This window comes from Phymastichus coffea, unplaced genomic scaffold (assembly GCF_024137745.1).
Source record: "Phymastichus coffea isolate CEN01 unplaced genomic scaffold, Cenicafe_Pcof_1.1 PCOF00005, whole genome shotgun sequence".
NCBI lineage: Eukaryota > Metazoa > Arthropoda > Insecta > Hymenoptera > Eulophidae > Phymastichus > Phymastichus coffea.
In genome coordinates, this window is record NW_026706816.1 from 1779395 (window position 1) to 1804193 (window position 24799).

The 24799-nt window shown below is 34.8% G+C and overlaps 1 protein-coding gene across 1 annotated transcript in view; it reads left to right on the forward strand.

The window, feature by feature from the left end:
• LOC131667521 (ADP-ribosylation factor 1) overlaps positions 1-24799 on the forward strand; it is a 223813-nt gene that overhangs the window by 101218 nt on the left and 97796 nt on the right. Inside the window, exon 3 of the mRNA XM_058940991.1 lies at positions 15180-15289. Coding sequence (XP_058796974.1) covers positions 15180-15289 — 110 coding nt within the window. The remainder of the gene's footprint in view (positions 1-15179; positions 15290-24799) is intronic.

Sequence of the window (24799 nt, forward strand, 5' to 3'; positions counted from 1 at the left end):
ATTCTTTCTTGTATCGATAATGCTTACTTGTTAATTTATAATTATTTATAACTGTTATAAACGTATTACATTTGCATTTTCAAATTGAAAAATATTGAATTGTAGTCTTTTCAGTCACATAATTTAATCTTTATTTTGGAAGTGCAAATGTACAATCCCCTTGTATTTTTCGATGCTAAATCTGAATCCGATATAAAAAATAAAATTAATCCAAAAATAACCCCGATAATAAGGTAAAAACTACACCATTTTCTATAATATTAATTTTGTTATTTATTTATTTGTAATTTTTTGTTACAATTATTACATTTTAACTTTTTCATTTATAATGACTTTATTTTTACTTTCATAACAAAAAATTTGAATTTTATGACAAAATGGGTAGTTTTTGCCCTATTTTAGGCGTTGTTTTTATAATTTTTAATTTTATCGCCAGATTTGGATTTATCGTCGAAAAATACATTGAAAATATATATTAGCACTTTCATAACAAAGCAAATTGACTTGCGTGATTGATTCAACAAAGGCTTGCATTTTTATGTTATTCTGAGTATTCTTGATATACTGATAATGAAATCTCTTGAACTATGCTTCTGGGGTAACTATATCGATAAAAAAGTCGGCTGAAGAATTCGAGGAAGACTGGATAATGTTGCGTGAAGTTGTACTTTGTTGCTAACCCATAATTAACCAAACAAAATCCAAGCCAGTATCATCAAACTAACTATTGAATCACGGTCAACACGGAAAAAAAGTTAGCCGTGTTTTTTCATTTTGCGATTCTTATTCTTTATGAAAAATTATTTAAATAAATTAATAAAAATTTTACAATTAAAAAACTGATAATGTCAATCAAGTATACAAGAAAAAACACATCGAAAACCTCTGTACAATTTTTCTATCAGATCTTTTTTGTTAGTATATTATCATTATAAACAATGATATCCCGATGGGAGAATCTATGCTAGATATAGTACCAAACTAACTACTGGAATACTTTTCACTCGAAAAACAGTAATCCGTGTTTTTGTTTCAGTGATTCCAATTGCTTATGCGAAATTATTTAAATAAATTATAAAAAATGTTACAATTTCAAAAAACTGATTATACCAATCGATCCTTCGCGGAAAAGTAAGTAGAATTCCTTTTTAGAACTTACTCGTACACATATAATCTATTATCTATACCACCCAACCGTAAACAGTCAGGAATAAAAGTTATGCTAAAATGCCTTGTCAAATTGGTTAGAATAAAATCGTGATTTCGAGAGTGATTTCAAGAGTAAAATTGTGAGTTTGACAAAAAAATGGTATAGAGAATTTTGTTAATTTTTTCATTTATAATGAATTTGCATAATCAGTTTTTTGGAATCGCAAAATTTTATTAAATGTGTTTAAATAATTTTGCACAAACAGTTGCAATCGCAAAAACAAAAAACCAAGTTATATTTTTTTTTCCTGTTTGACAGTGATACAATGGTTAGTTCGGTGTTATTTGGTCTGCGTTTTGTTTGGATAATAATGGCTTAATTAAAGATAACAATGATGACAGTACTTGTCTTTCCTGTTAATGGCTCATTTTTGTTTTGTGTTGCTGAAAAACTATTCAAATTTTCAGCATTAACAATTCCTATACGCAGAAACGACAAGCAGAAAGATTACTAGAGCTAATGAATGCACCTGAGCTCAAACAATTATTATGAAATAGCATATTGCAACCTGAACACTGGCTATATTGATCGCGTTTATGATCTATGATGTTTGAGCAATTTCCATAATAATTCGCAATCATTAATGGCATTCGATAACAGAATGCACATAAACGCAATTTATTGTCGGTGGAAAAAACCTTAATCAATATCTCACATCAGCCCGGATTATTTTAATTTTATTATAATAAGAAAAGTATTGTAGAAGGTAGCTTTATGATTACAGAAAGTACACTCAGAAAAACTTGCAACAATATAATTTGCGCATGCACATATTAACAATTTTAAAGTAACAGTATTATTACCTTCGGTAGAGTTCGGTAGGAGCAAGCGCCTTGTCTCTGTACCATCATCATCGACTTACAGTATTTCTTTGTCTTCAGGGAGTCTGCCCATATTTCCGCGCCGTATAGAAGGATCGAGTGAGCTATCGCCATTAACAGTCGTCGTTTTCCTGATCTCGGTCCCGTCGTATTTGCCATCAGGCAACTCAAGGATGCTATCCTCTCTGCCGCTTTCCGGGTTGTTTTCTGTATATAAGGCCAAAAGGTCATCTTCACATCGAGGGTTACCCCAAGGTACTTGACTTCCCTCTTGGTCTCCATCTCGCATGTCCCCACCCTCATGTGCAGTATCGTCTGTATGCGTCTTCTCCTGAGAAACATCAGTTCCGTTTTTTCTGTTGCGAGTTGTAGTCCGTGGTGACCTGTCTCGTTACTTGTCCTTCGATCGTCTCGTACGTTATCCGTCTGTTTTTTAGGTAATCCTCCACAACCCAAAGCAGGTATGGTAGGATCCCGAAGTTGCTTTTCAGCGCCTCCAAGATATCCTTCCACCTGGCCGAGTTAAAAGCATTCCTAATGTCGAGCGTCGCCAGCAACACTATAGGTCGCGCTGCGTGGCAGTGTCTGTCTAGTGCCAGGAAAGAGTCGACCACCTTTTGGATCGCTCCAATCGTCAATCGACCCCTCCTGAAATCGAACTGCAAATCTGATAAACCCCCTCCGGTCTGTATCGTACCCATCAGTCAAGTAAACTCAACGGTCGGTAAGCCGAAGGCGTGCCAGGATCGCTCCAACCTTTTGGGATAAGAACGAGACTTGCCACCTTCCGCCGGTCGCTGAACGTTCCTGTCGTCAAGCACGTTTTGTACAGGTCGAAGAGTATCTCCGGCCGTAGACGAACCACAAGCCGGAGGATCTCGGATGGTACTCCATCCGGTCCCGGTGCCTTATCTGTCTTCATCGCATTTGTTACTCTGATGAGCTCCTCAGCGGCAAAGGCGGGGGACATTTGTGCGTCCACGTCACCCATCACGTTTGTCCTAATCGGGTGCGTCGGAAACAATCCGTCAATAATCTGTCCTGCTGTTTCGGCATCTTTAAGGTCCGGTAAAACTCGGGCCCCCAGTTTCCCAGTCACGATCTTGTAGCCGGTTCCCCAGGGATCCTCGTTCACATCCTCGCAGAGCTTCCTCCAGCATCGCGTCTTGCTGTCTCGTATTGCTTTCGCCAGCGTCTTCCGTGCTGTTTTATATATGGCTTAGAGGTTTTCCCTTTCGGGTCCGCCTCCTGCCCTTATTACTCGTCGCCGATTTGTCAGGCATATTCTGCGTAGCTTGGCTATCTCGTTTGTCCACCAGTATTGTGGTTGTTTTTGTTATATCTGTCGACGTTCCGGCACTGTACTTCTGCACAAGATGTCTATTAATTTGGCCGTCTCGTCTGTCAGTATTTCCGCTCTTTGCCGGCCCGTCAGTTCGGGGGGAATTCTCTCCCCTGGAGCCGGTGCTGCCATTAGCTCTTCCGAAAATTTTCGTCCGTCGAGTTTACGTAGATTCCACCCCGGGGTTTGGTGGGTTCTCGTTCGTCTCGTTTCCATCCGTCCCACCACTTCAAAGACAATGTACTGGTGATCGCTGGCTGTGTAGTCTTCGATCACCCACCATCCCCTCAGCCCTGGCAGGATTCTGTCCGATGTCATCGTGACTTCGGGGATAAAGTCTCCGACACCTGGCCGTCTATACGTCGGCGTATGTCCCGTATTTACCACTGCTAGATCGAGCCTTGCGACCATTTCCAGCAGTAGTCGTCCGCGTCGATTCATTTCGTTCATTCCCTACTCGGTCGCCCGACCAAGTCGTAACATCCATTTTTGGCATTCGTTCAGCGTGGAATGAGAACTGCTAACAGCGTTAGCATTACTTCACTGCTGAAGGGCTTTGTGCCTTTTCATGTTTCGTTAATCAATATGTCGATCTATTCGCTGTTCTTTCACTCCCTCTCTCTTTCTCTCTCTCTCTCTCTCTCTCTCTTTCTCTCATGTATTCAACTTTCGAGACACTTTTCGTCTTTCTTCCCTCTGAAAACAGTTTCGACAAAGGTAGCTACCAAAGTTCTTAGTTGCTTTTAACTGTTGCTTGTGCGTTATCCAGCATGGAGATCAACAAATGTATGCTCGCGTCGTTTTCTGTCCGCAAATACTGCAGTCCGGCGTCTGTTTTTTAGTCGATTGCGAGAGGTCTTTCCTGAAGTACCGTGGGTGGTAAGAAACTGGGTGAGATAAAAATTAACAACTCTAAATCTTCTCCCCAACCAGAGTGTCAGATCACCTATTAAGCGTTTCGTCCATTTCCCTGTCTCATCTTGGGTCTATCGTTCTTGCCATTTAGTCAATGTCTCCTCCCTTTCTGTGGCTGCTACATTGTCCTGTATCGCGTCTGTGTTTTTTTAATAGATCCGATTGCGTTTTTTAGCTAGCAGATCTATGGTGATCACGCTTGTAATCATCAGCAAAGCCTCTTGTGAATCCGTTCGTTTCGCGTATGTAATCTTAAGTGTCTACTGTACGTTGGATAATCGTTTCCGGTATTTCTTAGACTCAAGAATGTCGGGCCAGATCTTTGCCCTATATAATAGAATCGAGTGGATCATTAACATCAGAAGTCTCCGTATTTCATGTCTCGTCCGTACATATTTGCCATCAGGCGGCTAAGCGAAGTTATCTTTGCCCCCGCGTTCTTGGTTGTCTTTTGTACATGAGGCCAGAATGTCAGTTTCGCATCTTGGGTGACCCATAGTTACTTTATCGTTTTCTTGGTCTCCATCAGTACCATACCAATTCTCATCGGTATGATTGTTGTTATTCTCCGTCTCATCAGTACAGTAATTCTGTCTTGTTTAATATAACTTTCAGTCCGTGTGTATTCATCCATTTGTTTATTTGTCTTATGACTATTTTAAGCTTCAGCTGTAACTGATCCGAAAAATATGCGATAATTATTATCTCGTTATCCCCGTATACGCCGGGGATTTACCACGGGGATTAACCAGGTTCTATAAGTCCAGTCCCAGTATTGATTCCCGGATATCTGATTCCCTGATTACTTGTTCTTCTATTTTTGTACGTCAAATGTCTGTCTTTGAGATAATCCCTAATCATTCTTGTACCGTAATCGAATACAAAGGAATCTGGGAGGTTCGTAAGACCTTCTTAATATCTTTCCTCCTAACCAAGTTAAAGTCATTACTCACGTCTAACAATGCCAGCAGTATTAACGGTACAGCTCAGTGAAGAGTCCCTCTCGTACCCTGGGTTGCCCCAACGACCTCTCCTGTTATTTCTATCATCGACCTGTCTTTGTGAAAACCATGCCTATTATTTGCAAAATCCCCGGCGGCCGTTATAGCATCCGTTAGTCTTGGTCTTAGCAGGAGTTCGAATACTTTGCCTACGGTATCCTCTAGACTCCCAAGTGACCCTACCCAATCGTCAGAACTAACTGATCAGAATGAAATTTTCCACATTGATAGAACAGTGTAAAATACAGAACTTGTATTTTTTAATTTTTGCGGAATTAGCTTTTAAGAGGTACAAACCATCCCATTAATTTAATAAACCGAAAATTTCCATACACTGAATATAAACTGAAAATTCGTGTATATTTTGTTTAACTCCATCCTCTCTAATCGTATTATGTAACCCAAACAACCTTGTTAGCTTGAATACACCACTCTTATAAAACGAGGCCTTACCTGAATTCAGACCAGTTAACTACTCTAATCTAAAACTTTCATCTTAACTACACCACTCTTGTAGTAAATTAAACATACTTTTTTATAACTTTCACGTAAACCAACGCCATTACTTTCATCCATCTACCCTGTATCGGCTTGAAGGGGTAAAAATCACCCCAAAAATATTATAAAAATAGAAAAAAATTGTATACGCATCATCTAAACTCATCCTTACAAAGCTTCTCACATAAATTACTTAACCCAAAGAATCTTTTCATTCAAAATTTATCCCACTCAATTATCTAAACATTAATTTTCTAATTAATTCATCATAATTAAAACTCTTAACTATTTCGACTCGCTCATTAGCTAGATGTCTTCGGTGAGTTGCCACTTGTCTTTCACGTTTGGGGTACTTGATTAGTGTAAGTCCCCTTGTCTCTTACGTTCGGGGTGCTGGATTGACATGAATCCCTTTGCCTTTTCCATACTTTATCTCTTATAAATCAAATTATATGAACGGATATTCTTTATTTTAGAATTTCAAGACAATAGTGAGGTGACTTGTCTTCATTAATTGCAAAAAAATGCTCTATACGCAAATTTTTTCAACACCAAGCGCTTTTAAGCTGCGTAGTACACATTTGGTATCAACATTCTGAAAGCAGTATTGTTTAGAAGTTTCACATTTATCCGGTTTATTTGTTACATAGTCACATTTTCACCATCCATATTTAAACATGTTCATGATTTTGACGTTGAAAACTGATAGTGTATTAATGATTTCAATTTTAAAGTATTATTTCGCAAATGAAGATTTATTTCAAAATTGTTTAACATTATCATATCAGAAAAGAATCTAACGAAATTTTTCCGGGGTCTAAAGCCATGGACATCTAACGGTTGAATCATACCAGTCGTTCGAGCTGGTATAGTATGAATTTTAATAGCTTTCTTTCCTTTATTGGTCTTTTTAAATACTTTTTCAATTTGCCGTGACCAAGAATCCAACAACAGTGAAGAGTTTTTACCAGCAATAGAAAAAAAAACTTTTTCAAACCATTTTGCGGTAATTTAAGGTTAATTTCTTAGAATTCGAAGGGAAAACCAAAATATTATTTGCTCTATGTATATTCTTTTGAACGATTGGTTCAAATTTGTAACGAAAGCTCGTTTGTTAACCATTATTTAAAGGTGGACAAGTAAGGCGCACTCGCTCATGGTAATTGAGCTGGGAAGGGGGAAGAGGCAAAGAAATGAAAGTGGTTAATGAATTATACACACAAAACACAAATTCGCATTTTAACAAATCTAATTAAATCGAATCAGAGTTAAATTACACTCAAACTTGGCAATACCGCACATTAACAAACCGCATAAAAATAAGCCGCATTACACAAAATCTTAATCTGATAAACACAACGACGTTCTTAACACCTATTACAAAAGAGAACAAATTAACTAACTAATCGCGCTTACTAATCTATACAAAACAACGCGCATCGCCCGGCAGATGACTGCCTTGACGATGAACCGACTTAAGCTACTTAGCTAAAAGAGAAAGACGCCCGGCAAGGGATCACCTGGACGATATCTCTTTGAGCGATTTATTACCCGACCGTAATTAGGGCAGGCAGTCGGCATGTGCACGCCTTGCTATCTACCTAATATTTAAATTTACGTACAGTGCGGTCGTTGATGCGAGAGAGAAAGAGAGAGATTAATTTGCTAACTTGACCTTTGATGCTGGAACGGGAGTCCTGGCTGCGCCCTGCGTACGATGTTGCAGGTCGTCAATGGGCAACTCCTGCCAGCTTCCCAGGTAGCGTCCCAAGCAGATGCAGGACCAAGTCGTCTTCTCCTCTCAGTTTTCTTCTCGGCCCTTTGTCCCCGGCTGTACTTCTGACTTTTTCACCGATGGCCGTCCACCGTCTTGTTTCGATCGACTCAGAAAACCTTCTGACTCTGCCCTCGACTTATTACCGTCTGTGTCGCTCGTTTTTCCTCGTGATCTACAGCTTCATCGTCGTTCTTTTTCTCTTCCCACTTGACCTACTTATTAGACGGCGCGCGACCAATGCGCTAATTGGTTCGAAACGCGCGCCTACCTAATCTTGCGTAGAGCACGCACGCCCCCGACTATTTCTCTCTCTCTCTCTCTCTCTCTCTCTCTCTCTCTCTCTCTCTCTCTAACACCTCTATACTCTCTGTCGCCAACGTAGCAGCTTCGGGCCTGCTCGGCCCCGGTCGGCAATCTCCGTCAGCTGAAACAGAGACCATGCATTAGACGCATTCTTACGAGGTGTGTTCAAAAAATAACGAGAATTTTCGTTTTATGAAAAAAATATTTATTTATTCATCTACATTAATGTTGTCGCCTTCAAAGTAGTCCCCTTCGGATACAATACACTTATGCCAACGCTTTTTCCAATCCTCGAAACACTTTTGAAACTCGATCTTTGTAATAGCTTTTAGCTCTTTCAGCGATTCGCTTTTAATGTCATCTATGCTTGTAAAACGACGGCCTTTTAATGTTCTCTTTATTTTTGGAAATAGAAAAAAGTCACATGGAGCCATATCTGGCGAATATGGAGGCTGAGGCATCGTTACAGTTTCGTTTTTGGCCAACAATTCACGAACAAGCAATGAAGTGTGAGCAGGCGCATTATCGTGGTGCAAAAGCCATGAATTATTTTGCCACAAATCCGGGCGTTTTTTTCGGATTGCTTCACGCAAACGACGTTGAACTTGTAGGTAGTACTGCTTATTGATTGTTTGACCTTGTGGCAAGAATTCATAATGCACTATGCCATTAAAATCGAAGAACACAGTGAGCATAACCTTCACATTCGACCGCACTTGTCGAGCCTTTTTCGGTCTTGGCGATCCAGAATGCCTCCACTGGGACGATTGAGCCTTAGTTTCGACATCATATCCGTAAACCCATGTTTCGTCACCTGTTATAACACGTTTTAGTAGTTCTGCATCGTTATTGACTTCATTTAGCGACTCCTGAGCAACTTCCATTCGCCGCTGTTTTTGTTCGAAATTCAACAATTTTGGAACGAATTTTGCTGCCACACGTTTCATACCCAAAACATTCGAAAAAATTTGATGGCATGAGCCAACTGATATGCCAACATCATCAGTGACTTCTCTGATTGTGATTCGGCGATCGTTCATAACCATTTCTTTCACTTTTTTCACGTTTTCATCGGTTGTTGATGTGCTTGGGCGTCCGGGTCGTTCGTCATCTTCAACGTTTTCGTGGCCATCTTGGAAACGCTTATACCACTCATAAATCCTTGCTTTACTCATAACAGACTCACTATATGCCTTTGTTAACATTTGACAAACTTTACTACACTTTATTTCATTTTTTACGCAAAATTTAATACAAATTCTTTGATCCATTTTTTTTCACAAACGAAAATCGCCGAGCTCGAAAAACACGTCTAACGTTAGCGGCTGCCACTTAAAAAGTAAGCAATGAATATTGCTGAAAATTTTATCGTACTTCAGGGGCATGTGTACCAACATAATAAAAAAAATTTTATACAAGCGGACTCTCCAAACCCGCGAAATTTAAAAATTCTCGTTACTTTTTGAACACACCTCGTATATGCGCCTAAGGCTTGTCACCGTGCCTTGCCGAGAGAGAGGGGAATTTGGGAAAATTCCGACGAAAACAAGCACTCGACGAGAACGCTTGCTCTCGTCACCAATTGTTCATCAGTTTCTTTTAAAACTATTAGTCACGCAGAATGTAGTTTACCATCAGCTAAAACAATTAGTTGTGTTGTATAGCTATAGGGTAATAAGTTTATTGATTGAACAAGAATAAGTTTTTTTGATTTCTATCCTCCTTTTTCAATTTGTGCTTCCTATCTACATACCATTTTTTGATATTTTAGTTTTAAAAACTTTGCACAGATTCAAAGCTTCTACTGTTTTTTTTTTTACCAGAATGCAAAAAAGTGACCTCTTTTATCTTATAATCCAAGTCTGCATTATTTTCTAATGGGAGATCTTTATCATATTCATCAGGAGCATGAGATTCTTTATCTATAGTACCTGCTGATCATCATCAACTTCTAATGCTTCAAGTGTTACGCTTTCTTCGTTATAGGACAAAGTTTCATAACTCTCGATAAATAGTAAGCAATCGGAATATGTCTTTATAAGATTTGTCAGGTTAGAAGCAAAAGATTATTCTTCATCAGTTATTTTTAATTCGATGCTATATTGAAGACCAGATAAGGTAGAGTATAGCAGTTTTAAATATTTTTTAGATTCATTGCTATTACGAATTTGTAAATTTGTTGTCAAACAAAAAACAAACTTCTATTGCTATTTTAAAATAGAACTGTTGTTTTAGATACGAAATGAAAATAATCAAAAAATTTAATATAAAGACAGGAAAGATTAATAAATATTTCAAATATCTTCTACTGCAAACATTATTCATTTGTGCGAATACATGTCATGAAAAAATTTCAAGTTTAAATATATTTAAGCATGAATTTAGTCTAGATTTAAATCTTTTTATAAAGAGTTTCTATTTTTTAATAAGTAATCAATTAGCAGACTATTTTATTATGTTTCATGAACCATTGTTATAAAAGTGCTAGAATATATAACAAATTTTATAATTAATTTAGTTGCATTACACTAATTATGAACTACCAGTTCTATATTCGTTTTAATAAAAAGTAAAATTATTTTATTATCAAATCAGATAATTATTTTGCTATTATCAAATCAGATAATCAGAGCAAAAGAATACTAAATTAATAAAAAAGGTAATAATTTAGGTACTTTCGATAAGTTAAGTTAGGGTTGATTAGAAGGTGGTTAAGGATAGAGTTAGTTTATTGTAGTGTTAGTATTGATGATAGTAAGAGTATTTGGTGAACTTAGAAAATCATAGGGTAGATAAAACGTTGAAAGTTCATGAGCAAGGCACTGAAACAGTGTGTAGTCGGCATCTTCCTTTCTTCTCCGCAAATCGAAAGTTTCATGGGATTTCGATATGTGCGTGAGTGTAGCGAGGAAGTAGCAGCAACAGCATTACAGCAGCAGTAAGCAGCAGCAGATATTTGTAATCGAGACAGCGCAGCTGATTGATTTAAGGAGCATCGTTGATCTTCTTCAACAATTACGGCTGATCACTGTAATTGCACCGCAGGGTAGGTGCCCCTTCCTATTATTGCGTGACAAAATACTTCCGACAGTATTTTGTCTATCGCGAGCCTAATTTTTTGTATTCACGCCCAGCGTTAGATTTGGCGGCAATTTTTGAATTCTCTCTCTCTCTCTCTCTCTCTCTCACCGAATTATTAATAATTGTGAATAATTATTAATAATTGTGAATCCTATTCGCGTGCGTTAGTCTTTCGGCCCATAAAAGACTGTAGTTTTTATTAATTAAACTTTGTTAATTTTATTCGCCGTTTACGTCATTTTGTTTCCTATTAACTTTATAGATCTATAAAGGCTTAAGTTTTAATCCGATTTCGTCTAGGGGATTAGGTAGATTAAGCATTAGGTCACTCATACATGAAATAGATCGAGTGTCACAAGTCAAGTGACTTAAGGCGGATTCAACTCGGTTGGAAAGAAGACACTGTAACGAAAGTATCAAACGTAAAGGCGAATACACGTATAACCATACGTGTTTAACGGAGCGGCGGATAGCTCTGCATCGTGGGAGTTTGTGCTTCAATAAATTTCCTATGTTGTTAGTTAACTACCCCGTTACATCTTTAAAAAAACGTTACTAGCTTTTCTAGCAGAGTATTTTCTAGGAAAATATAAAAAAATCTTTATGAAATTATACCAAATAGTAAAGAATCACTACTCATACTAAATACATATGTCTGCAAATATTACATCACCAACACAATACTCGTAAAAAAAATATATTTATCTAATTTTTTTGTTACAAAAGAAATATTGCTGATTACTTATTATGCACGGTGATCGAAAAAATCTTAAGGTACTCGTCAAAATAAATCCATTAAAAAACAATACTACCAGGGCAGCTAAAATTGGGTATGTAGAAAGTTTAGGAAAGATGGATGCCGCGTTTGCATATAGTGGAGAATAAACTCAACTAAATATTATAAGAATAACTAACTAAATAGAACTAAACTAAATATTTTGGCGCATTTTCGTCATAATCCTGAGAAGTTTCTGCACCGATACATAACTGTCAATGAAACACGGATACACTACTAGACTTTAGAAACAAAGGAACAGTCAAAATAGTAGACTATTAAAAGTGAATAGGTTCTGACGATGGCGGCAAGGTCATGACCATGGTCTTTTGGGATGCACGTGGCATTATCTATATCGATTAGTTGGAAGATGAAAAAGAATAATAGAATAGTATTATGCATCGTTGTTGAATCGGTTGAACAAAAAAATCTAGGGAAAATAACCTTATTTCAAAAAGAAAATGATCCTCTTTCATCAAGATGCACGGGTGCATATCTGCACAGTTTCGATGGTCACAATTATGGAAATTATATTAAATTAAATTAATTAATTAAAAGATTAAGTTAAATTAAATTAAAATTGTGAAATTAAACGTCGAATTGTTACAACATCCACCGTATTTACCAGATTTAATCCCTAGTGACTTTTTTTTATTTCCAAACTTGAAAAAATGACTACATATCAAACTTGGCCTAATGAAGCAATTCGTCAAAGCGTTGGACAAGGATGTAGAATGTTTTGAACATTTAGCAGAGAAGTTTCCGGACATACGTGATGACAAATTAAAAGTGTTTTCGATGGTCCACAAATTCGCACTTTACTCAGAGATAAAGACTTTTTCAAAAAAATGAACCCTACAGAGTTGTCTGCACGGTCAAGTTTCAAAAAAGTCGTAGAAAATTTCTTGGCAAATCCAAAAACTGAAGATTATGAAACTTCGATTGATGATTTATTGAAAAACTTTAGAGTTAAGTTGTTTAATGAATTTAATGTTGCACATTCTATATTCTCATCTTGATTATTTTTTAGAAAACCTCGAAGACTATAGCGAAGACTAGGTGGACGGTTTCATCAAGATATCAATGAAATGGAACGCTGGTATCAAGAAATATGAGATATAAATATGATGACAGATTTTTGCTGGAAGCTTACAAAAGAAAACGAGTCAGAAATGCAAAAAAGGTTGTGAAGACAGAAGGATCTTTTGAAGACAGAAGAGTCCCTTAAAAAAGAATAAAAGTATAAATTCTTACTATTTATAGTGTCCCGAAACATTGTAGTAAACATAATCATTACCGTAATTTGTATAAAAGTATTGTATGGCTAACGTTCTTTCTATATTTGTATAAAAGTGTCATAGATTATTTACATATCAAACGTGATTGGAGTATTCTTCGAGCAATTTTAACGCTGGATTTAGATTCAGTGACCTTTGAAACGTACGAGTGTGATTTTTTATCTAGGATATATGTTTTCCTGGAAATGATTTCAAGCTGACCTTGGTCTAGACTCAGTGGCATCGAGTGAACCTCGGATTGAGTGACTCTCAATACGTATGAAAATAGTTACGTAGTTCTTTGCAGGCATATTTTTGTATTTTTGCAATCATGAAACTAATTCTCGAGATACGAGGGTCGTTTGAAAGTCCGTGCAAAAATAAAAACTGCTTGATTTTTTAAAATAAATCTTTTTTATTTTTTAACATAGTCTCCTTTTAGGCTTATACACTTCATCCAACGCTGCTCTAGTTTGTTAATCCCTTCCAAATAATAGGATTTGTCCAAGTCTGTAAAATAGGCATTCGTTTCTGCAATCACCTCCTCGTTTGAATAAAATCTTTTCCCCACCAGCTATTTTTTCATATTAGGGAACAAATAGTAGTCCAACGGAGCCAAGTCTGGAGAATAGGGGGGATGTGAAACGAGTTGGAACCCTATCTTCATGAGTTTTGCGGCCACAACTGCTGAGGCGTGAGCTCGTGCATTGTCGTGGTGGAAGAGGACTTTTTTGTGGGCCAATCGTGGACGTTTCTCTAGCAACTCGGTTTTCAAACGATTCAATAACGATGAATAATATTCGCCTGTAATGGTTTTACCCTTTTGCAGATAGTCGATGAAGATTATTCCTTGCGAATTCCAAAAGACAGTCGCCATAACCTTCCCGGCCGAAGGAATTGTCTTCGCCTTTTTCGGAGCAGATTCCCCCTTGGTAACCAATTGTTTAGACTATTCTTTGGTCTCAAGATTGTAGTGATGTATTCATATTTCATCTACAGTGATGAAACGATGCTTAAAATCTTGCGGATTTTGCTGAAACAGCTGCAAACCATTCTTGCAACATTTTACACGATCTCGTTTTTGGTCAATCGTGAGCAATCGCGGCACCCATCTAGCGGATAGCTTTTTCATGTCCAAATGTTGGTGCAAAATATTATGTACCCGTTCGCTCGAGATGCCTACAGTAATAGCAATCTCACGCACCTTTACTCTTCTGTCACTCATCACCATATCATAGATTTTATCAATGATTTCTGAAGTGGTAAGCTCAACAGGGCGTCCAGAACGTTCAGCGTCTTTTGTGCTTATATGGCCACTTCGAAAATTTTGAAACCACTTATAAACCATTCTAATCGAAGGTGCACAATCGCCATTATGTTTATCAAGCTTCTGTTTAATCTCCTGAGGCGTTTTGTCTTTGATAAAGTAATGTTTAATCAACCACTCGATTTCTTTGATTGAAAGGAATATAAAACGCAAAGTAATTGGCCAATCTGGTTGAAACTTGGTGTGTGTCCTTCCAAGATATGCCACTAACTGAAAATAACCTTGATACGCACTAGTAGCGCCATCTCTCTGACTTTGCACGGACTTTTCAAACGTCCCTCGTATCAATATACAGAGTTCTTGAAATGATACTCGAGGTCATTATAAAAAAAAATAAAAAATATTGTATCTTACCGTAAAATTTTCCGTCTTTTCAGAATTTGCAGTCAAAAGTTAACTTTTTGCATAGTATGCATATTTGACCTTGTTATGACTTTAATTCAGACATGATGAGATCAGACTTTAGATTCAGATTGAGCGACTCTCAAACCCGTAGAAACGCTAGGTCTATTCTTTTAAACGACTTTTTCCTGAATTCAACCTTCAAATTCCCTTGAATCTGACGTACTGGGTTCAAAGTGACTGCGAATTTGGATTAAGCATGTCAAAATATATGAAAATTTATGTATTTCGTTTTTTATACAGACCACTTTTTTTTGTGTGCCTGTGTTATTTGCGTTGATTTTAAATGTAATTTGGCTGGTAATTATCTTATCTTGTGGTTTTAGAAAATGATAAAATCAGAATAATAAATTCAAAAAATTAATAACATCCCAGAATCCTAACATAACTGATGATTTTTAGGACTAAGATCATTAAAATTATTATTTTATTAATAATTTATTTTTGCAGGTTTCAATGTGGAAACTGTTGAATATAAGAACATAAGTTTTACAGTTTGGGATGTTGGTGGTCAGGATAAAATAAGACCTTTATGGCGACATTATTTTCAAAACACACAAGTAAGTATCTATTAATAACAAGATAATTATGACATTTAGGTTACCTCCTTAAATGTGTCTTCCTTCTCCATCAAAAAGTACTTATCTTGTTAATATTTTATTGTTTCATCCACTGATATAAATATTTTCAATGTGGTTGTACGGATTCTTGATAACATTATACAGTTATATTACTTATTCAAGTTGAAAGTTAATCATAAACTAACGGTCTAACGTAATTAGATAGCAATATAATTTATAGATTGCTTAGTCATTTATTCTCCAGTCCTTTGCTGATTTTCCTGGAACTCTCATTATCCAGACTATTCTTGGTTCTCCATGGATTCTCTTTCGAAATGTACTTGTTTATTGAGTTTCTTTCATTCGATTTAGTTATCGATGAGATTAGAAGGCTTCTTCTATAAATTTTCCGGAAAAGTCCCGTTCATAGGTATTCTGGACATTCACTACTTCAAACTACAGTCTTAAATTCTTACTCGTATATCCATTACTTTTTTTACATTTTTTGGTGGACCGCTTACAGGAAGATATTCAGTTCTTTCATTTTAAGACCCAGGTGGAGATAATAGTTCCTGTAATCCTATATTTGTGTGACTCCTATCAGAAGACGGAAGATTTGTTTGTGATCTATGCTTGTCCTTATCCCAGGATGGGAGTTAGGGTACACCAAGTTCGATAAACCTTGTCAACTCTAAGTGCTGCACCTTCAAAAGAAATAAAAAAAGTATTTTTTAAAATAAATATGTCCGAAATGAAATGACAGAAAAATATGAAACTAAGTGCATTCAAAAGCCAAGGGGCTATAGAATTGAAAAAATTAATCCGATAAAAAAATGCTAATTATGACTTTGACACCGGGAGTGAAAGTCAGATTTATCTGAAAAAAAATATTATTGTAATTTGAATGATTATAAATAAATAATATTATTTAAGTTTTATAAATTACAACTTACCAATATTTTTTTATACACATATTTTCAAATCTTGAAAAACTTGAAAAAATGAAAAAGAAAATTGTGATCTTTTCTATATCAAATATGAGTTATTTATAACTTGAAAATTGGCCTACAATATTTTTCTGTGTGATAGCATGTTCCAAGAAAATTCATGTAAAAAAGGGTTAAGCTATTGCTCTAAAGTTTACATGAGGTCGCGAAAAAAAATAAATTGTACATTATAACTTACTGTATTCGATGTATTGTGATAAATATTGTTGTAATTCTATGTTATGAAAATATGTGTATAGAAAGAATATTGGTAAAATATAATTGATAGAACTTAAATATTCTTATTTATTTGTAATCATTCGGGATAGCCATATTTTACCCACATTGAAAAAACCGAACAATTTTTTTTACAACATACAATTTTGATAATGAATAATTATTCTACATTAAAAAATAACTGTTTTTTCTCTTTAGAGTTTTTTTATACAATGCATAGTTTCCGAGATAATGAAAGATGAAAAAAAGGGAATTATTTTACAAAAAAAGTTGTAACTTTTAATCGGCTTAATAAAAATGGACCCTGTTCCGCTCTTTTTAAAGATAACAGAAATATACAACTTTTACACTTCCGATTTTTAAAATTTGCTGAACCGTTCAAAAGTTATAACCGATTAAATGTAAAAAAATTAAAAAAAAAAAGTAATTTGTTTTTTTATCTTAAAAAACACAATTTTTAATTTAATAATAAAATACCGGAGGCTTATGAAGGGAATTGCTTTACTCTTCAAAATGAGCGTACGTGCGTTTTTCTACGACCATTTTAGACGGAGCTGCAAAACTTTAAATTTTAAACATTTTCTTTTGCCAGAAATTTATGTACGCCACTATTTGCAATAACATTGAATACACCTCGAAGGTTATCTTTATACTCATCCTACGATCTTTAGTGAACATTTAGTTACTTACTTACATGTAAATTCGCTAAGAAATTAAAGAACTTAGGTTATTTAGGATAGTCGGTTTTGATGTTTTTATCGTATATTATAAAAAAATAAGATGCTTTCGAAGCGCTTTGGACAGTGATATTTTGTAGAATTTAATAGTTATTTTTTTTCTTTTTGTCAAAATCGGGAGCTTTGTTATTCTTAATATTATTAATAATTTGTAGTATTTCCTTTATTTTAATCGATTTGATTAGCGTACTGTCTTGGACGTCAGAGCCTTCTAGTAACATTTTTTCTTCTTCGTTGGTGATTATTCTTTGGTGAAGTTTGAATACTGTGTTAAGATGATTTGCGAACGTTTCAGCTTTTCCCGCGTCCGATCTTGCCTAATTACTAGCAGGTTTTTTGATAGACGGTATAAATGTAGTTGGTCTTTTAAGTTGTTTGGTAGTTTCCCATAATGAGTAATTTGTGGCTTTTGTAGGACTTAGTTATTTAAGATAATTCTACTTTTGTATTTTTTTTCGTATAACATTTACTTTATTTTTTTTGATTTGCTGTATTTTATTTCTATTTATTGTACTAGAGCATTTGTTAATAGTTTCAGTTAGAATTACGTTGAGTCAGTTGATGCTGGTTTCTACATTATTAGCTGTTTTAAGAGGAACGTTGCAGGTTGTGCGTTCTTCTATGTAAAGAGTAAATTTTTTCTAGTTAACTTTAATGTTATTGTTTACTTTATTAAAAACTTGGTGATATTAGAATAATCAGTATAACGAATGATCTAATGATATATCTAAGCACAATAACACTTCAAAATAATTTTTGTTTATACCTTTTACTATAGTAAAGTCAATCAAATCCAGAAGCTTGTTTATATCTGTATTTTATAGTCTGCATCTGTATATTGGAGATGATGGTCGTGATCCACACCATGGATGTTTCGCATTATAATCGCCTCCCGCTATAAAACGTTTTTCTAGTTAGTGAAAAAAATATATCCAATTTTCTTTTGTTATTGTTCTGTTTGGAGAATAGTAAGCAGCTGATTATCAGACTTTTGTTGTCTTTGATGATTACACTGGTTGCTTGTAGATTTATTTCACTAGTATGTGCATGAACGTAGTGATTTATTTTTATTTTGATGATAATTGCATTATTTCCGTATGCTATATCGAATTCATGATTTGTTTCATGTACTAGGTAGTTTGGGATATTTGATTAGTTTTTGCCTGTGAAGTGTGTTTCTGAAATTAACATAATATCGATGTTTTCATACGTTAAGAATGCTCGTAATTTTTTATGCCTCTGCATAAGACCATTTGTGTTTAAGATTGCAATTTTCAGGCTTTCCATTATGCTATTTTATCGACTAATATTGTTAAAAAATTCAGCATTTTATCCATTCTTTGCATTAACTGTTCTATCATGCGTTCAAGTTTATTATTATTTTGGTCGTTTGAGTGATTGCTTGGGTCTGTCAGTATAGTTGTTTTTTTTTGTATTTCTGACTCTTTGGTCGTTTTATTTTTACATTACCTGAGCATAGGATGTGTTTGATCTGATTCTATTGGTAATGACTTTTAAATTTGAGTTTGACTTACTTGTTTATTATTTTGATTGGGTGTTTTTTGTCGTAGTCTAGGGAATAATTTTAACTGTGGCTATTTATGAATTGGATATTCTTTATACTTTGCCGTGTGATTTTCTTGGCAATTTGCACAGATTACTTTTATTTTTTTTTAATGTGACACTCTTTACTTAAATAGTGTTTAGTATGTCACATATACAGCACTCTTAAAACAATAGTTTTTTGAGTTCGAATTCTGGGCAGTTATGATGCTGTGGTATTAACGTTTGGTGGTTCGAAATTGATTACTGAATTTAGGAACCTGTTGTAGATTTCTTGGCTTTTAAAATTGTATTGTGTTTCAATCATAAATAGTGGAATTTACGAAATTCGATGTCAAATGTTGCGGATGCTTAGCACTTTATGTCTGTGTTCCTCTATGTCAGATTTTAATTCTTCTATATCTACTGAAGGGTGCATGCTTCTTAAAATTACTTTTCAGTTCTTTTTCTTCTTTGCGTTGATACATGCACAACTGTGTGTGTTTTTCCTTTAGATCGCTAATGATTGTTAAGTACTTTTCAGATATTGACGGTTGTATTTTAATTTTGTTTTGTCCCATTAGCTTTAGTGTGTAGTTGTCTTTTGCTATTTCATTAATACGAGTAGATTCTCTAATAGACGAATATCCTCTGTATTGTAGACGAAAACCGGAGGTGATTTTATTTTAATCGAGTTTATATCATTGCTGACTGTGTTATCGTTTTTGCTTTGGTTTTCTTTATTTTCTTGTAGTAGCCCTTATTACTTATATTACTTAGCCAATAGTCCGATAATTGGGTTTGTCGTTTTCTGTTTTGCGTTTGGTTTTCTGAGCTGTTTCTTTATCTTTTGTCTTATGATTTTCCAGTTTTCGTTTTTCTTAACAGGAGCAGTCTTGTCATCTCCCAACTTAGGAGCCATTTTTTTGAATTTAATTGTTATTTTACTTGATTGGTTAATACTTTAGCTTTTTGGATAGAGCGCCGTGTTAGCACGTCTGCACACCGCAGTAATCGAACGCTGACTGAAAAAGTCAATTAATTAAAAAAATGTCATCAGAACGACCACATAAAATGTTCAATGAGCAAATTTGCATGAAAAGTCATCGGTTTTACTTTGACAAAAGATCATACACTCGTTAAAAAAGGTGGTGGAAAAACAAACATCAATGTTTCACGAATTTAGCCAATATCTATAAGGATGGGTGGATCTTTGCCCTTCCTCACGCCGCTTTTCACAGGTTTGAGTGCAAACGCTGGTCTAGCTTATGGAACTGTGGGAATCACAATAGCTATAAATGATGCAAGATCTCCAAAGAAACAGTTAGTAAAGAGCAAGAGATACAAGAATGTAAGCTATTGCTCTAGAAAAAGGTTTATATTTGGAACTTTATAATATAAGTTACGGACTTTTTCACAAAACTTACTTAGGATCAGGTGTACAAATATTTTTAAAGTAAATATATTAGATAAAGTCTTCACCTCGACTTGGTAAAGTATGCAAAGATTTTTAATGTACCATATGTTAGAGGAATCTGCGATAAATGACTTACTAAGTTCTGGACTGCATTATCGTGAATCAACAGCAATTAATCTTGATGATACTAAATAATCTGGAACATACTGAATTACTTGTCGGAAAATCGGAAACAACGTTGTATATTTTGATATTTTGATATATTTTCATAGCTTACGAGATCTTACGTCCCATCTCGATAGTGATGTACGTATCTTGATAAAATCAATCCAAAAAGATAAGATTTCAATATTTACGTTTATGAACACCTTTGTTTAGACAGTATTTCTGTGGAGCTAAAAATGAAGATAATATAAAAAAAATCATCAGTCACATTCTAAAATCATGAAAGATTCATTAACTTTGACTCTCTTAGGTAATTGTTTTTTCTTGGAAGCATAATACTTTCCACCAATAAAACTGTCACCACATAAAAACTACGTGTTAGGTTTAGTCGAGCTATATATATTCCTTTGTGAGGCATTAGAGCCTGAAATAACAGTGAGTTGAAATCAAACAACAATACGTTGCGTAGTTTAATCAAATGTTCGGAAGTTCTTGATTTCCAACCACAAGATTCCATAGTACTGGTCTTTGTACCATGCAAACTAAAAGAAAACATTGATCACAACTCCGATATTCCGGTTGTGATTCTCAAAATCAACGCTTTAAGAATTCAGTGCAATATCACCTCTTGCATGTATTTTTTTTTCTTTATTTTTAACGTCGCTCTATTTATGCTTCATGAGTGCTGATCATCAACGGAGACTTGCAATGTGTTTTAGAACAAAGTACATGAAACTTTTTTCAGTCGTGCGTGTATTAATCAGCAGAGACTAGGAATCGAATCCGGGCCTACCGGTTGCGAGTCCGTCACCCTGCCGACCGAGCCATTGCAGGCCTGTATATCTGGCATGTATTTGAATGTGATTAAGTTTCACGATATTAACAAATTTTTTTCTGTAGTATTGCTTCGTTATCAAATTATCAAAGTTCCTTTACAGTAATTTATCTTTCAGTTACCAAAAAATATATAGATCATTTACAACTGCACATCGTTGATCAAAATAAAAATTTAGTAAATTTTCACGGTGAAGAGATAACAATCAAATTACATCTCAAAAGTACATAATTAGAATCATTTACAATTCAAAGATTGGTAGCGGCATAATCACTGAAATATGTAAGCCCACCGACAATGGTTGACTGAAAGTGAAAGCACTACCATGGTGAAACCTTATCGGCAATCCTTATCGTTAGAAAGATTGAACATGTTAAAACGTAAAATTTCTAAAAAGTCCCGCTTTAAGAATCTTTTCTGGTCGGAAGTAACTTGTATTATCTTTTGTTGCTTTAAATGGAATAATGGAGAACTCTGTAGAAATACAGTCTCCTGTGGTCTTCGATGAATCTTTGTCTCATTACAAAATTCACGATCAGTAATCTTATACGATTTCATCCTTCAAAAATAGTGATGAAATTGGCATACAAATTCAACATTAAGACTTGTGTTTTCTACCATCTCGAAGCTTACCACGTATTTGTAGTCGTTTATGAAATAAAAATGATGGAATATTAACTAGTACTCTTTTCGTTAATAATGCTACGAGGGGGGTCAATAAGTCTTTACAAAAAGAAGGAAAAAAAAGTTTTGCGTATGTAATTTTTTTTTATTTTTCAACATACGAGTAATCTCCTTGAAGGTTCATACATTTTATTAAACGGCCTTCCAGTTTTTTTAAGCCATCAGAAAAATATGATTTTTGAAAACCCTTAAAATAGGTATTTGTTTCGGCGATGACTTCTTCATTCGACGTGAATCGTTGTCCGGCAAGCCAGTTTTGAGGTTAGGATATAAGAAAAAGTCAGGATGGTCAATTAATTCGAACTTTAAACCGTTAATTTTTGCCATCGAAACTGCACACGTGTGAACTCGAGCATTGTCTTGAGGAAAGAGGTATTTTTTTTTGTTCAAGTGAGGACGTTTTTCTCTGATTTTTATTTTCAGCTTCCCTTATAATAACGCATAATATTGTCCAGTGATCGTCTGGTCCTTTTCCAAGTAGTCGATATAGATGATTCCATACGCATCCCAGAAAACCGTGGCCATAATCTTGCCAGCTGGCTTTACTGTCTTTGCCTTCTTTGGGGCTGGTTCTCCTGCGGTAATCCATTGTTTGTTTTTCATTTGTTTTCAACAGTGAGCAAACGCGGCACCCATCTTGCTGATATTTTTTTCATCCCCAATTTTTCATGCAAAATTGAAATGGTTGTACCCTTTTATACCCCGTGGCCTCAACTAATTCTCGCAATTTTAATCTTCTATCACTCAACACCATATCGTAGACTTTGTTGACCATTTCGGGCGTACTCACTTCTACGGGGCATCCTGAATGAGGTTCATCTTTTGTTGTTGTACGGCCGCGTTTAAATTCATTTACCCAGTTATAAACAGTCTGAAACACAGGAACAAACTAGCCATGAACGGCATTCAAATCAACTGTGATTTCTTTTGATGTAAGGCCTTTCAAATGAAAATGTTTTATTACCGTTCGAAACTCTGTTTTATCAATTTTTCAAATAAACCAATATCTTTTTGTTCAACCAACGCTCACAAAAAAACGACTTAATAAATCGAGCTGAAAATTTGTACGATATCTAGGTTAGTAGTATTGCTTTCCAAAAATATCATAATTTAAGTGTAACGAGCGCCATCTCTTAGATTTTGTAAAGACTTATTGACACCCCCCCGTATCTGTCTTTTATTTGAGGCATATTCATATTGGTGATATGGTACTGACCAGGAAGGTACACCAAATGTAAGTAACCGATTTCGATGAAACTTTGATATGTGGTCGTGGACTAAAAAATAGTCGACACGTATTTTTTTTATGTGCTAATACGTCGTTTAAAGGGGTGATAACTACCCCTAAAGTTCACCCCAGGAAATCGGTTTTTTGATATATCTCTTCTTCTAAATAAGATATTCTCGTGGAACTAACTGGATATTCATTGTTACTCAATAAAAGTGTCACGTAGCGTACCAAAGCTCCAGAGGGTTGCAACCCTTACTTTTTATAGGGATGGAAGTGATTTTTTTCCTACATTTTTATACCATTGGTAATATTTTACCAATATTCTGAATTGAATTTAATCCTCTTCTAATTTTTTTTATTTAAAACTAACCGGCATTAAGAATCAAAGTTGAGGTATATTTTATTTTCTTCTAATTTAAGGTTAAACTACCCATAAATTAATTTTTTTATTTTCATTGGAACTAAGCGCTTTGAGTTAACTGTATAAGTGAAATTGATGTAACTAACATTGAACCTGTTCAATATACTATGCATGACTAACAAGAAGTATTCATTCGTGAGGCGAAGAAACCATTTAAGGGGTGGAAACTACTCATCACGTTCATCCCCAAGAACCGTTCTTTCGGTATATCTCCTTTTCTATAAAACATTTTTTCTTGAAACCAATTGAAAATTATTTGTTACCATGTCACAATGTTATAAGTTATACCACGGATCAAGGGAGTTGCATCTCTTATTTTTCACAAGGGTGAAAATATTTTTTTTAATTTTTATTCTTGCAAACTAAATTAAACTTCTTTTATTCGGAAGAACATTGAAAACTACAGGTAATGTATTTTAAATTTTCTTTTTAAATTATATATAAGAGAATTATATGCCCTTCTTCAGTTAAATATATAGTTTCCTTTTAATAAATAGCTACGATAACCGCTTTGAATGAAATTTCAATCTAAAGAAGGCCTAAAATAATGAGAAATGTATATCGTTATATGTCAATAGCACATTCAAAGCGGTAACTATCATAAATTTCACTTCTAAAATCAGATTTTCATAAGATTACTCGATTTTTATAGAATATTTTATAAACTTTAAATGCGCAATACTTATACGATTATGCTTTTTTGAAAAATTTCTTCCATCAAAATGAAGCTTTCTCGAAGTGAAACAATACATTAAAATTAGTTATTCCTATCATTAAACATATCCAAAGGTAATAAAAATATGTTTTTGATCACTTAAATAGTTATTAGTTTCTTTAAAATAAATATTAAAAAAGTAAGGTCTCATTTTGTAGCCAACAATATTCTACATTCTTTAAATATTGTAATTGTAAAAAGCAGTAAAGTTAATAATAATTACGTTTACAATTATTTTTGCGGACAATTAATTACTCCAACATTATTATGACCATAAGTTGCATTACATTAATATTATTATTAACATAAGTTACATATTCGGAAGAAATGAGTTTTCTGGTGTGTCACTGGAATGTTTTCAACCTGTTTATCTGCTAAAAATGAGCAGGTTTCATCATCATGTGCTTACCACGTATATTTTTACTCGGTGTCAGTCAATCTAATGTGTTATTGTGAGTACAGTGCTATTCTATGAAAGAAATTTTTGCGAAACGTTCGAAAAAAATATATTCATATTTATATTATTTTAAGTCTCAAAAA